The 14,627-nt window shown below is 41.4% G+C and overlaps 1 protein-coding gene across 2 annotated transcripts in view; it reads right to left on the bottom strand.

The window, feature by feature from the left end:
* PTCHD4 (patched domain containing 4) overlaps nt 1-14,627 on the bottom strand; it is a 90,607-nt gene that overhangs the window by 59,186 nt on the left and 16,794 nt on the right. For both annotated transcript variants that reach the window (XM_062638449.1, XM_062638450.1), the window contains exon 2: nt 3,642-4,122. In XM_062638449.1, coding sequence (XP_062494433.1) covers nt 3,642-4,122 — 481 coding nt within the window. The remainder of the gene's footprint in view (nt 1-3,641; nt 4,123-14,627) is intronic.

Genomic DNA, 14,627 nt, shown 5'->3' with positions numbered 1-14,627 from the left:
TCTAATTACACTGTGTTTAAATTTTTAACACAAGATTTCCACTAATCTATATAATGAGGTACATCATGGACTGGCCAAAAATAATTACAATGTAAAATGACATAAATAATGCACCTGTATTTAAAAATACACAGTCAGATCCTCAGCTGAGTTAAATCATTATCTCTCTGATGATATCAGTCTGGCTCCTGTGCATTAAAAAGCAAATCATGGGAGCAATAATACCTCAATTATGTAGTTAACCTTCTGGTTATATTAATTAATGATGATTAGGCATGGGAAACCATAATTATGTCACGTACATAACATCCCTTTGAAACTGCATTGTGAATCCAAACACAAAAGGCAGATGTGAACATCTAGCCATTTCTGATATCTAAGACAAATCTGAAACTCAGTTATTTGACCCTCTATCTATCTCTTGCCTGAAACACATCAGTGGTGATAGCTCTGCTGGTGTCAAACTTGTAGAAAAGGCTGCAAATTATATTTGCCCCAGAAAAGAAATGTAAGGTAGAACTGTCCCATATTCTGATATATGGTGGCTACTAAAATCTAACTTAAAAAATCCCCAAACTATATGTCTAGGTTCAATTCAGTTCTTAAAGGAGGAAGCCCTGAAACTAAAGAAGAACCTTTTCCCTAACTGACCACATTTATTCATTTGTATGGGGTATGAACTGCTAAAAAATAACTCATCTTGTTCCTGTTTGCAGCAGATCCTGGCAGCCAGAGATTTATTTGCACAGGACCTTTCTGAAGAGTTGCTCCTCACTGACTCCAAAAATGCAGTGGTGGATACTGTACTGGGGAAACTGGATTTCCTGAGGAAAGTGTCTGAGAAGACTGTGGTAGTGGGAAGAGGAAGTCAGAACAAGCAGGATTTTCTACCACTGTCCTCATGCCTAACTTAAGACTGAAGTTTTACCCCTTCAGGATAAAGAAGAGAAAAGCCAATCTGAGCTAACACCTAGTATATCAGAGATATACTTTATCCCAGCAAATCATTCCCTCACAGCAGGACTACAGTAAATACTTAATGTGTAGGTCATTCAGTCCAAATTCATTAAAAAAAATAAGTATTTCACTTTTATATAGGCTTTTATCACCTACTGAAACCCACAGAATCTCTGCACTTCGAGAGGAATTATGGACCTAAACATTTGTACAATTCGGGGTTATTCCTGTCATTCAGACGGCAGCATCCTGCTATCACTGCAAAAAAAAAGGACAAGTGCAGGAGAACATCACAGAATTTCAAATCAATCCTTTGAAAAGTGAATGTCAGAGAAAACTGTATATTTTTGACCAAACAAATATACTTTAAATGGACAGTTTGCAAATGTCAGGTTGAAGTGTTCCAAAGCTAGGATCTTCCAGAATTAATGTTGCCTGTGTGTTCTGCATACATTGAACTTGTAAGCACTTTGTAGCTGTTATTGCCTGGTTTTCCTTTTATTTTTTATTTTTGTCTAAGTAACTCGACTTTGAAAGGCTGACTTGCAAATCTGGCATTTGCAATTCTGGTTAACCCCACTTTGTACACTTTTTAATTTATATTCATTCAATCATTATTTGATGTGTTGTTTGCTTTCCGCTGTGCTAGCAACAAGGTACACTGGTACAACATGGCCAAGAGTTATGTATTGACCCACAGAATTACCAGTTGTGGGATCTTCATTGGATCTATGCTAAGGTGTCAGATCAGTTCACAGTAAACCAGGTTAAATAGAAATCCCTGCCCTGCAGGGAGCCCAGGTCTATGACACCCTGGGTATATCACAGGCAGAGCAAGATCTCATTAAGTGGCACAGTCATTTAAGGGACTAAAGACACATGGAACTTTGCAGGATGTAACCCAGTATGACTTTGTCAAGACATACTTCCTGGCTTTTAGTTCACCAAACTCTAAAACTGTTGCCTAATATTTACCAGCAGCAGCTCCCAGGCATTGCAATCTGTTCTCTAATGATAGCTGGTGACCAATTCAGTATGGGATTCCTGACTGAAATTTCTGTAGAAGAGTTATCTAAATGTTTTCTTTTCCAATATATCATTCAATATAATGTTACAGAAAAGATCCTTGCAAATAACTCACTTCAAGAGAGGGTTTTTTTTTTTTCCTCTTATTTTCTTTTGGTCTTGGCAGTGGCTGTGAGAGGAATGACAGCGCAAAACACAACAGAAAGTTATAAATATTACTTTTCCTCGGACAGCAAACAAACTCCTAGATTACCACCATCCTAGATGGGAAACTGAGCTACCCTGCTTTCAGAAACTCCCAACCTTGTTTCATCCTGGGCTGTAGGGTATGAATAATTTGAGTGCGATATTGCTGCCATTTCATTTGATGCTCCTGGCCTGTATGGATTGCATAGGGTTCCCTTGGTTAGTGACATGGATGCATTATCAAGGGACAGACAAAATAGGAGGCAGGATGCATATATGACAGGAATTTTCTTGAGAGTAAGAGAAAGAATATATAGGGTTTTGGGAGGATGAGATTTTTAAGAAAAATATAAGACCCTTTTTCAACCATTGACTTTAACTTGTGGCTTTGCATTTTCAGTTCTCTTACTGTAAGCGCAGGATTTGGGCTTGAGTACTAGAAGCATGAATGGAATTTAAGAAATTAACTGTAAAGATGCAGAGTTCTGTCCACAGGTAAGATTTTCTGCCATCAAAAAGCCAGCATGAAGGGGTTTGGGTCTTTGGGTTGCCACTGCTAAGATTTTGCATAGTCATTGCTTGGGTTCAGACTCGTGATACAGTGAAACTCTAATAAGCTTGGATGTGATTGCACTGAAAGCACTGCCTCAGCAAGCTGGTTTGGGCACATTTTCTTCTTCCTTTCCAATGGACATTCCCAGCAAACTCATTAACCACACAGATGCACTAAAGGTGCTTGGAACAGAAAGAGGAGCAGAAAGAGCAAACTCAATTCTTCTGCTAAAAAAAAGCTGAAGTTAATGTTTGTTCGTCAGCTGCACCTTTCCCTGCCCTGCTACAACACATACAAAATCTCAGCAGCTGATCTGGGACTTCACAGACCAAGGAATTATGTGCTACATATACTGACAGCCCCCTTTGCTTACAGCCTGACAAACACTGCAACAGTAATCTCCTCTACGAGATAAAGTCCATCAATCTTATTCTTATACCAATCCATTCCCCTCTGGCCCTCAGACACAGATGGAAGAGAAGCCCTCCTCAGAAGAGTGCTAAAATCTTCCCTTCTTTGGCAACCTCCTCTTTTAACTTACTCTTTCAGCTGGCCTCCCATCAAAGTCAGGTCAACATGTACCATTTTCTATGCTGAGCGGACGACTTTTCAATAACAATTTCTCCTTCAATTTGTAAAAGACATCAATAAAACTGCCCCTCTCTCATATTGGCTGAGATTCCAGCAACATCATTTGCTCTTTACTGTTGCTACTGCTTTGCTTTGTTTCCTTTTCCCTTTTTTCCTTTTTTTTTTTTTTGTGTTTTTTTCTTTTTGGCAAGGCACAGAAGAATTTAACAGGATGAAAATTACTTAGAATTTCACTCAAGGTAGAATCTGCACTTTATAACCCAGGATGTAATTTATAATCCTGTCATTAAACTCTGTTAATCCTATTATTATGAAGATAAATAATTACCCATAGCGAAGAAAGGGATTCCCAACAGAGTAGAATTATATTTTCCATCAGTAATGAAAAATATCCCTGCCGCAGTGACACTGGAAATACAGATAGTGAGTACTCCCAAGAGTCCCAGGAAAGGTTTGCTACGCAGGCAGTCCTTCATGGAGCTCGATAGGGTAGCAGTCAGGAGAATCAGCATCAGGCTCACCAAAATCTTGTCCCTGGCCAAGAGACTTGTCTGGTGGAAGTCCTTCCAGAGGCTGAAGGATGCTAGTGAGTAGAGCTGCAGATCTTGGTGATCTAGCTGCATCTTGTGCATCAGTTTACAGAATTCACTCTCCCACTTCTCCCCAATGAGGTCCTGGGTGACAGAGCCATACGTTTGGAGGTAGTAAGTGATTTGGATGGCTCTGGCTGATTTAACTCTCTGGTCCTTGCTGTTTGGCACTTCCATGACCCCTCCGAGCTGGTGGCCAATAAAACTGCTCCTTCCATCCTGAGAAAGTGAAAAAGATGAGCATGTGGTTATCCTGCTTGAGATATGATACAGCGATATCTTTTGACTGTACCTTCTTTTCACAGACATGCCAAGAGCTCCACTCAAAGGCCACTGCAGTCAGCAGGAGTTGTGCCCTTCACTTCAGTGGGCTTTGGGACACATCCCTGTTCCCTGCCACAGCTCTGTTCCCTACTCATTATAGAGTCATTTGCAATTCTGTGCTGCAGTTCAGGGACTGCTCAGACACGCACTGCGGTCCCAGATGTTCAGAGACTGGAATGCAGCATGCAAGCTCCTCACCTGCAGGAGAGGAGCACTTTTCCACCTTTTAACTCTGACAGAGAGCAACAAATCTCAGTTACTGAAGTATGAAATGTTTGAAATGAAGATCAATTTCTGGAAGATTTGTGATTTCCTGACACTTTGGAGATGCTTTTAAGAAGTTGGAAATGTACAGAAAATGAGGCCCGGTTCCTCAGTATATAGATGTAAATTTAGACAGATCCAAACCCTTTAATTTCTATTCTAGCTCTGTAATAATGCAATGAAAATCAGACTTTTTGAAGTGTTTATTTGAGATTTCATGGATTTATGTCAGTGGCACAGAGTAAAGAATCCAACTTATATCTCAATTAAGCCAGGATTTGTTTTTTATATTTCAAGAATATAAATCTTGCTCTGGTCTCACTTATTTCAGTGTGTGCTAGAACATAAATGACTCCGCTACAACCAGGACTTATCAGGTGCAGGCAGGATCAGCTCCATCTATTTACATGAGCAGACTACTTTTTTTTTAGAGTTCTGATATGATTTAGATGCTGCTTTTTCTTTTTGTAAGAAAGGTTTAGTAAGAAAAGTCCTGTAAGGAGGGTCCTTGCTTTTAATCCACTGGTTATTCTAGTTCTCTAAGAGAACCGTGATGTGCCCTTCCAAGACAGGGGAAGCTTGGTGGATTAGAAGATCAAGCCCAGCTGCAAACTAAGGAAGAAAACTCGGTAGATCTGATAAGAATGTCCTAGCACAAGTAATCCCTTTGATCAAAAAAGTTTAAACCCATTGATTAAATATTTGTTGCACACCAAGTAACAACATTTTGCCCTTTTCTTCCCTGTAAATTGCTTTATAAGTTTGCAGATTTCTTTCCTCTTCTATTTAATAAAACCATAAAATTCTCAAGCCAGTTAATGTACAAAACATACTGCATCCTCAAGTTCACATGAGATCACACTCTGCCTAGATGTGCTATGGGAATGAGCTGACTGACAGCTTGAATTTGGGAGATGCTCTGCCCTACACACACACACAGAAGCAGTCATCTGTAAAAGTCCAGAAGTATTTGGGGGAGACACTTATAACATCTATTATATTCAACATTAACCATTTCTAGAAATACCTATGCTGCATGCAGGCCATTATCTGAAAATGCCAGACCTATTCATTGCAATGATTCCCATCCTAAGGAAAAATCAGTGAAGCAAGGTAGCAGGCTTTATGAAACATAGATGTCTTCAGGCATGTCTGCTCATAGAGCAAATAAACATCAGAAATTGAGAGAGAGTGCTGAAAATGTTTTGTATACTCACTTTGTCTTGCCTCTGTATGTAAAGGAGGCAATCCTCCCACTGAAAAGTTTCTGTCTATGCCTGCTTTCATGGCAGGTGCTCACTGTTTTCAGCCCAGGGAATGTGACAAAGTGCTTTTCAGAAGTTCATTTTTTCCCTATTCCCAGTTGTTATTTCCCACTGAAATAATAGTTTCTGGCAAGGTATCCTGGCATGAGCTGACATGAAAGGTGATTTGCAGTCTAATGCCAGCTTCTCAAATCACCTGAAGCCTCATTGCAAATGTCATATAAGCAGAGACAGGTAGCACAGAGGGGCAGCTGGTGCTGTTTGGACTCCAAAAATTCCTTGTGTCTGGTATTTCAGCTTAGAATCCTGTTTGATTCATTATTTCTATTTTTTTTTTCTTTTTCCTAAGGAGAGGTCACACCTCACACTCACATATTCACAAAAGGTACATTTCCAGGCTGGTAATTAAGGTTTGAGCAATGCAGTCGCTGCTCACACAGCACAGTTAAAAATCCCTTTTGGCACTGCTTTGAAATTTTAGGGAGAAATGTCATATTTCCTCAGTATAGATGCAGTGTTGACATTCAAATGTTTTCAACCACTGCAGGATGCTTTAGCAGCACAGCTCCAAACTCTGACAATGGACTGCAATTCAGGTTTCATTGATTCACTACGGAGCACACACAGCAAGGTTATGGGAAACTTTGAGATGACCATCTGCCTTCCTCTGCAAAAGGTGCACTGAATGACGACAACATTTCAAAAGAGGCACCAGAGCAGGCACAAATAAATCACGTTCTGCTGTAGCTCCCATGAAACAGAAGATAACAGCTATTTGTTACACTGATGTGCAATAGGACACCCAGCTCATATGTCAGCAAAATAGAGAGCAAGCTTTCAGATGGAATTTGAGGAAATCACAGATGCTGAATTGCTTTGAGGTCATTTTGTCCGTCCTTTTCTTCCCAAAGTCAGACTGCTTCCTATCTATTCAAAGGTTTGGCCTTTGCTACTTCTATAGCACACAAACACAAACCTGGCACCATGTATTTGAGAAAATGAGGCTCTTTTCTAATACATCTTATATGCTGTTTTTGCCATATACTTTAAGAAAGATAAAGATGCTAGGCAGGGCTGTCACTGCAATGGTTACAATCTTAGCAAGGAAGACAGAAAAAAGATGGGGAAAAATATTGCTTTTCATCCCATTTTACAGGTGGAGACCAAAGTGTGGAAAAATGAAGACCCAGAGCTGCAAACATAATTTCCAGCATCTCCTAAGGGCACCTAACCCAGGGACATAACTACCTCTTGGTGTCTTATGGGCACTTTAGGGAAGTTATCCACCATCCTAAGTTCTCTGTTGTACTCCAGGACCACGTTGGTGAAAGGAGATGTGAATGGCTAAGCTCCTGGGCTAACCCTGAGGTTTGGGAATGAGGCCACAGTGACTTGTATAAATAAGACCTGAAGACCAGGAAGGTTTTGAACAAGATCCCTCATTCTGCTTAGTTTCTCAACTAAAAAAAGCATGTGCTGATAATTAGCACATCTTTCCTGGTATATGCCTGTATGATGTTACTTTCAATTTCATAACAATTTCATGTTTCAGACTACAGATCCCTTATGTATTTTACTTATATATGTTGCTACTCTCTGATCCAATACACAAAAAAGCAAAGTAAAAAATAGAGTAACAATAATAGTTATTGGTTGTACACCATTTTAAACGCATGTACCTCTGGAGAATCAACAACACAAGACAATAACTGTCTTTAGCAAGGTCACTAGTACGGCTGGAGCCTGAGTTTCAATTCCCACGCTGTACGTATGTGTTTTTGTTTTCCTTTTTTTTTTTTTTTTAATATCTAATGAAAACTTCACAGTGTCTGTTCTCCCAGGAGACGAAAAGGGTCATCGTCCATTCTGATGGCAGCTAATTCTCTTCGGATCTGAGCATCTTTAAAAATGGCATGAAATATAGATCACTTGCTGGGCCATCTGATATTCAATCTGAACAGGTGCCAAGCAAAAATCTTTGCTTTGGTAGAAAACATTAAAATGTTTTTTGTGTGCTCCCTTCTCTTTTCCTATATGCCCTAAGGCCATTTGGTAAATTTAGATTTGGAAAGGAGGAGGATGAGATCTAAGACTCTCAGAGGAATGAGAGATGTGGGGACAGCATCATCCTTCTTTTTCCTTTGTCACCTGTGTTTATGCAGACCTGGCCTTCCATGTCATTGAAAATCCAAACTCCTTGTCCGTTTAACAGTAAATATCACTAATGGTGAACGGATGGATGCAGAATAAAGGTGTACCGTATTTCAGGCTACAATCTCTTCAGGATGTTTGGACTCTCCATATCCTAGAAAGATGTGTAAATGACATGGGGGTGTTTGGTTTGCTCCACAGCAGGTACTCTCAGGTTAAACAAAACCAGCTGCTCCTAATGAGCTAAATATCTTTTGCTGGTGTTAATGTAGGCATAGATCCTCTCTCAATGCAGCCCAGAGGGGTACTAGCAATGCTCCTTTACTACTAAATTACCTGGGACCTTTTTATTTCCTTTATAATTTCAATGGGGCTGTTTCATCCCCAGCTCCCATCCCAGGGCTTCTCTGTGGTCACTGCTCAACTGTCACACCAGCCCTGGGCAAGATGCCTTCTCCTCCCTGCTTTGAATGGCACCAGCCTCCACTGACTTCCCTCTCATGGCAAAAACAGAGGGGTTGAGGTATTTTTCAGCTTGCATGGCTCCTGCCTTCCCAGCACCCTGCTCAGGAGAGGTTATAGCTGGTGAGGGGTTTAAAAGTAATTTCAGATTCTTGGCAAGGAGGAGAGGAGCCCTTGTATCCTATGGCCAGATCACTCTCATTCAAGTACATTTACAGATCCTTTGTGAACAAGTTTATCTCTATTTTTATTTTTCTGAGCTGCTACCTCTTATCAACTGGAGTGATGGATCACTATCAAGCTGCATTATAGAAATGTGAGGATAAACCATTCAATCCTGGTTAAACTCTATTTTATCTCAAAAACGTTAAAGTGTTCAACAGAGGGCAACCAAGAATATCTGTCAAAATAGGTTGTGTGATAAAGATCCTAATGAGATCGATGCATTTGTTTCTCCCTGTAATAAGGACATTCCTACTGTATCAAATGTAGGTCGTAGAAAGTATTACACTAAAATCTACAGAGGTTAGGGTGTAGTCAGTTGTTTTAGTTCACCTCAAGTGTTCAAGGTAAAACAAAACCCCCCAAAAATAGAAATCCCCTTTCCTTTAAGGTTTAATACATTGGATTGCACCTGCCCCCCTTCAGCCTCATGGTAAAACTTTGAAGGGACGTTATTTTCTCCCCAGCTGAACCAATTTCTCTGTGCCTGTCCCTCATATGTCCCTCATATGTGCCCCTCCCTCATCCATGGAGACCTTATACCAGTGGATCCCTATTACACAGCCACCAATTACCAAAAATTCCTGAAGCATCTCTTTCAAATGGTCACACATGACACCATAGCAGTTTTCCGGCCCTCCGAGATGCATAGATGCTCCTGCATGCACATTGGACTGTTTGCTGCGCTTGTCCCTGTGCAGCTATTCTGTATGGGTCAGCAATGTATAATCTGGCACAAATGAGCCCCAGTGAGACAGCAATGGTCATGTGGGCTGTTCACTCAGCAAAAATAAAATGTATGAAAGTGGTGGTGAGAAGCTACCCAGGAAACAATCCTCTAGGTCTGTGCTGCAATAAAGAGCAATTCAGTTATTTCCAGCTGTCCGGAAATGATGAGGTTCAGCTCACCAGCTAATCAAGAAGATTTCTTTTATAGTCAGCAGAAAGAGTCAAGCACATCTAAAGGGTGATCTGCCATATACTAAGGTACAGGTCAAAACCAGACTTGCCCTCTCCATTTACAGCAGAGGTATAAGATCACTTAAGACTCGATCCTAGCTTTTATCAGGCTAAGAAATTAGGAGCTATTAACCCACCTTCAATGCCAAATGCAAACAAAACTAGCTGATCTGTCACTGTCATTCCTGGCTCGCATTGGCCTCTTCGCAGGCATGTCCTGCAGGTTAGAAATATTCAGACCTTGAGCTCCTTTCCGAGGGAAATAAAAGATCCCTAGTGTGATGTGCACCTAGAACACCCAAAAGGCAACCAGAACCATCTGGCAGCTCTTTCTGATGAGTCTGGGTGCATGCTCCTTTCCCTTATTTCCTTGGTTTTCTGGTGTTTGATCTGGTAATTTGAAAAGAGACCAGAACAAAAGGAAAGTATTTCAAGGGACATATAATCTATGATTAATAACAGGGATTAAGAGAAATGTTCTTAACACAGATCTTTTCCTTCCAAGTAAATAAAATTATGGAGGAATTCATAAGAGTGCAATAGCAAAGTGTGATTTCTATTAGAGAGCTCTTCACTGTGAAGGAGCTGAGCACGCTGTCTTTTTGAGTGTTCCTCCCCGCTCTGTTCCTTCATTATTAACTCCTCAGGTTTTCATAAAATCACAGAATGGTTTGGGTTGGAAGGGACCTTTAAAGGTCATCTAGATGATCCCCTCCCTGCAATGAGCAGAGACATCTTCAACTAGGACAGGTTGCTCAAACCCCTGTTCAACCTGGCCTTGAACACTTCAAGGGATGGGGATTCTACCACCTTTCTGGGCTACCTTTCTGGGATAGATTTACTGCCCAGTACACTCCCAGCCCAGCTTTGTTGCCAGCTGTCCTAAATGACACCTGTGCACTCAAGGACACAGAGGTATCCTTGAAGCTGCAGAGTAATACCTGCGTTAGCTGTGGTTAAACACTTCCCCTGGGTGGGGAAGGCTATTGCTGGAAGATAGGGGGGGTTACAGACAGCATAAAGAGAACCACTGGGAGGTACAGCTGGGGCACAGCTGGCTCTTCTCTCCCTTCCATCAGGAGCAAGGTCGCAGGCACAGCAGTAAAATAGCTTTGGCACTGACAGTTCAGGCAGGTGAATTGGTGGCTGCACCCTGCCCTGTGGGATGGGTCGCAGAAAGCAGTTTGCTTTGATGGTTTACTGAGGAGGAGGGGAAGGTGGGTGGCTCAATACAACTTGCTGCTGGTGACACAAGCTCCCCAGGAGATTTGTGTCAGCAGGACCTTTCAAGTTGTAGGTAAGCCTGGGTGTATAAATCTGCCAGGTTAGGTTTTAAAATACTGCTGTCCTCCTGTTTCTTGCAGGCACAGAGCTACAGCTCCCTCCCCACTGTACATTGTCCTTAGAGGCTGTGCTCTGCCCTGTCCAGGATCAAAAGCCCTCGAGGCAGCCTCCTTGGGCTCAGCGTTCTGCTTTTCACAGCCTGTCCCTGCCAGTAGACATTCCCTGGTATTACAGAGCAAAATTTCAGTCTGCATTTAGCCCCTAAATCCTCCGGGATGAAGGACAACAGTGAAAATTGTCACTGAAGACCAGAACAGTTTTCTCTGTCCATCCATGAATGGGCTCCTGTCCAAGGGATGTCTGTGGCCAAACTAAGCAAAAGGGAAGTGTGCTTTGTGGGAGGATTTGTGCAAAAGAAGTGAAGTCTGTTGTAACTGTAAAATAAAAACGGGGTTATCGGATGCAGTGCCCTGAAGAGACTGACAGTGTGGAAAGGAGGGAGGGAGGAGGGAGAAAATACAGGATGAGAGGCCACAAAGCAGCAGTTCTCATTGCACCCTGACCACCCAGAAAGAGGGCAGGAGAAGGCAGGTGGAAGCAAAGTTGCTTTGACATCCTGCTGCAAAGAGCAGACCTGTGTCTCCCATGCCCTGTGCCGCCTTACCGGTGGCGGCAGACGAGCACAGCCCTGCTCAGGAGTCGCTGCACTGCAGTCCCTGCTTCAGCGGTCACTGCCTTCCCACCTCCCTGCAGGACCCCAGGCCATACAGTAGCACTGGGCAGAGCTGCAGTAACTCAACCCTAAAGTGACCTTCCCCTCAACACGCCAACAGAAGAACAGGAAATTTCAAGCATTTTCACCCCAGCTGGGTAAGGTGTTATTTCATCCTGCTGGTACCTGCCTACTCCCGGGCATCTGGTTTTTAATCCCTGCATGCTGTAGTGTGCTGCCCTACCCCTGTGTGTAGGGAACCATGCAGCACAGGAGGGTTCAAACCCCATCCCCAGCTCTGGTTCAAAACCCATCCCTGGTGCCCTGTAACAGGTCAACATGTTACAGCAGTGAGGGAAAAGGGAGAGGGTTGCATGAATAACTCCAGCTCTGTCTCTTACCTAGAAAGGAGCAGGAAACTGACTTATGGGTCAGTGGCTTCTTCTTGCCGTGCAGAAGACCATGCCCTGATTATGGGAAATTTTTGAAAGGGGCCATGTTCCCTCACTTGCACTACATGCAAGGCCAGCTCCAGATCACGGTGCATTGATTCAGCTAACCAGGAGCTTTGCACAGAGGTGTGGGAATTTCCTCAAAAACAGTTTTTCTGCCCCAGGACCTGCACACTTCACATCACCAAGCAGCACAGGATTCATATTTTTCATATATTCAAATCCTGCATTCAACAGGCTTTAACAAGGAAGTGACACATACATAGCTTTAGAAGGGGAAATCCAGGCTCCTGCATTGCATGGTACAGTTATGGCTCTCCACCTATGCAAACTGGGACAACATCATAGCCTCTGCCAGGTGCTAAGCCATGAAGAATACCCAAGTTCAATTAAAATACAGCTGTGCTTATCTCTGTGGTCTTGTGTACAGCTGCTGATCATCCCAAATGATTTTGTTTGTGCCAAGAAGAAATGCAGAAAGATATCACTAAGGAGACAGCAATGCCTCAAGGAGATGCACCAATATTTGGGTATATAACACCAACACTTGGATATATAAAGTTAAACACTCACACTCACGTATGCAGGCATGTGTATGAAGAACACATTTACCATCTCTCATTTTTTGTAAGCTCTAGGAATCTATAGCATAAACACTTTCTATTAATGAATACTCCATATTAATTCTGATTTCATCCACAGCTCAAACTCAGTGTTAAAAATGTTCAAAGGAAAGGAATAAAATTACAAAGAGCGTCAAAAGACAAGAAATGCTTTTTGAGTGCAGGCCAGTGGCCCATTTAACCCAATTTTCAGTCTCTGTGCAATTCTAAACCACAACATAATAACACAGTGTCTTCTGTGACATGACTGGAAGATGCCTTTGAGAGACTCATTGTGGATTTTCCAGCTCTTCAATAAATAAAAAAAGTGAGCTGAGCTGCAGGGAAGGGGGAGAAAGAATGCAAGTGTTCATTTTTTAACAAAGAAAGCCTTCTCAGAAATGCAGGGATTAGAATAAAATCAACAAAAAGCAAGAAATATTAATGAATTAAAGCTATCTTGCTCCCCCGTGAAAACCAAGGAAGTTTTGTTATCTCAAGAGGGTCGCAGCTTTCTCCAAATGTGAGTAAACAGAACAATATTACACCCAAATGCTTTCTGTCTCTTGTGAGGCATCCAATCCTAAAGGCTTTTTTTGAAGACCATGAAGTTATAGGATAAACAAAAAACTAATTCTTAAAGTAAAGTAAAAAAAACAACAGACAGCAAGAAGACTTCCCTTCTCTTCTTCTTTCCATATCAAAAAAATACATAAATAAACAAACATAAATAAGTAAAGGCAGAAAAGCAGAAAATTGTTTGCAAAACTTCACCACACACTTCTTAGGCCCAAGCTGAAGGGTTTTTGGAATGAGAAGGGGATCCAATAATCGTCCTTAAAAGGAAATTCTAAAAAGGGGCTGCAGGTTTTCACTGGAAGATCTGTAGGCCTTCTTGCTTTGTCTGCATCCCACTGTGTACCTCTTCTAATTGTTTTCTCTACACTGCTTGAAGTCCAATACACACAAGAATTAGAAAGAAAGCCTGGCAGGAAGAAAAAGGAGTTGGATTTGTCTGGTTTTATTACTCCATCGAAAGGAAATGTTAAAAAATAATAAGCAGAGAATAAGAAGTGAGGAGTAAAGTAGATCCACAAGAATCATTTAAGCTCTTACAATCTGAAGTTTCAATAATGACACAGGAAAGGGTGCTTTTTTCTTTTTAAATTATATTTTATGTTGGCAAACATCTCTTTAATTTTCTGCCTCTGCTCTTCCTGGTTTCTCTGGGGACCAGCAGCCAAAGTACTAAAATGCTGCAATAATGTTTTATCAAAAGCAAATAGAAAAGAAATAATGGAGAATCAGACAAGGAGCCAGGCACAATGTGGCAAAATTTAGGGGCTAGCGTGGGTTTGGAGGTTTACTTCCAGCTAAGCAGTTTGCAGGTTAACTAAGTTCAGCCTTCAGATGCAAGGCACTGCAGTGCTCTTGCCAAAGTCCTATCAGGAGCTTCCACTCTCATGGTGCTCAATGAGATAAAGCAAGTCAGTGCACAAAACCAATACAGTTAAGGACACTTAACACTCCCAACTGAATATTCCTCCTTTTAAAGAGATAATTAGTCAGTTCTTCATCTTCCTTTTTTTTTTTTTTATCTCAAATTTGGCATTGTGAATCAATTTCTCTACCCTAAAGCATCACCCTCTTCCCTCCAACACACACTGTTTTTTAATGAGTTTGGACCTTTTTTAGCTGGAAAGAGCCAAAAAAATGTCTAGCTTCAGATGTTTTTTTCTTTTTTTTTTCTTTTTCTTTAATAATGTTGAATGAGAATTTGGAAAGGGGGAGTGGGAATGAGGCCTTTAAGTAGGCCTGTACTTATGCATTAAAACATAACAGAAGCTGGGGTTCTGGATCTGCATATGAAATAGCTGAATCCTACCCAAGTTACTTTTGAATTCTGCATGTTCAAAGAGATTTTTCACCCCCATATATGAACACCAGTGGGTAGATTTTATATTTGTAAATTCTATCTCAAGATCACCTTGTAACATGTGATCTTCATGATGAAATTTTACGTTCT

Source organism: Pezoporus occidentalis, unplaced genomic scaffold, assembly GCF_034315485.1.
Source record: "Pezoporus occidentalis ecotype Australia unplaced genomic scaffold, CSIRO_AGI_Poc_V1 ctg57, whole genome shotgun sequence".
Classification (NCBI taxonomy): domain Eukaryota; kingdom Metazoa; phylum Chordata; class Aves; order Psittaciformes; family Psittacidae; genus Pezoporus; species Pezoporus occidentalis.
The sequence above is the reverse complement of the archived record's forward strand: the minus strand, read 5'-3'. Positions and strand labels throughout refer to the sequence as shown.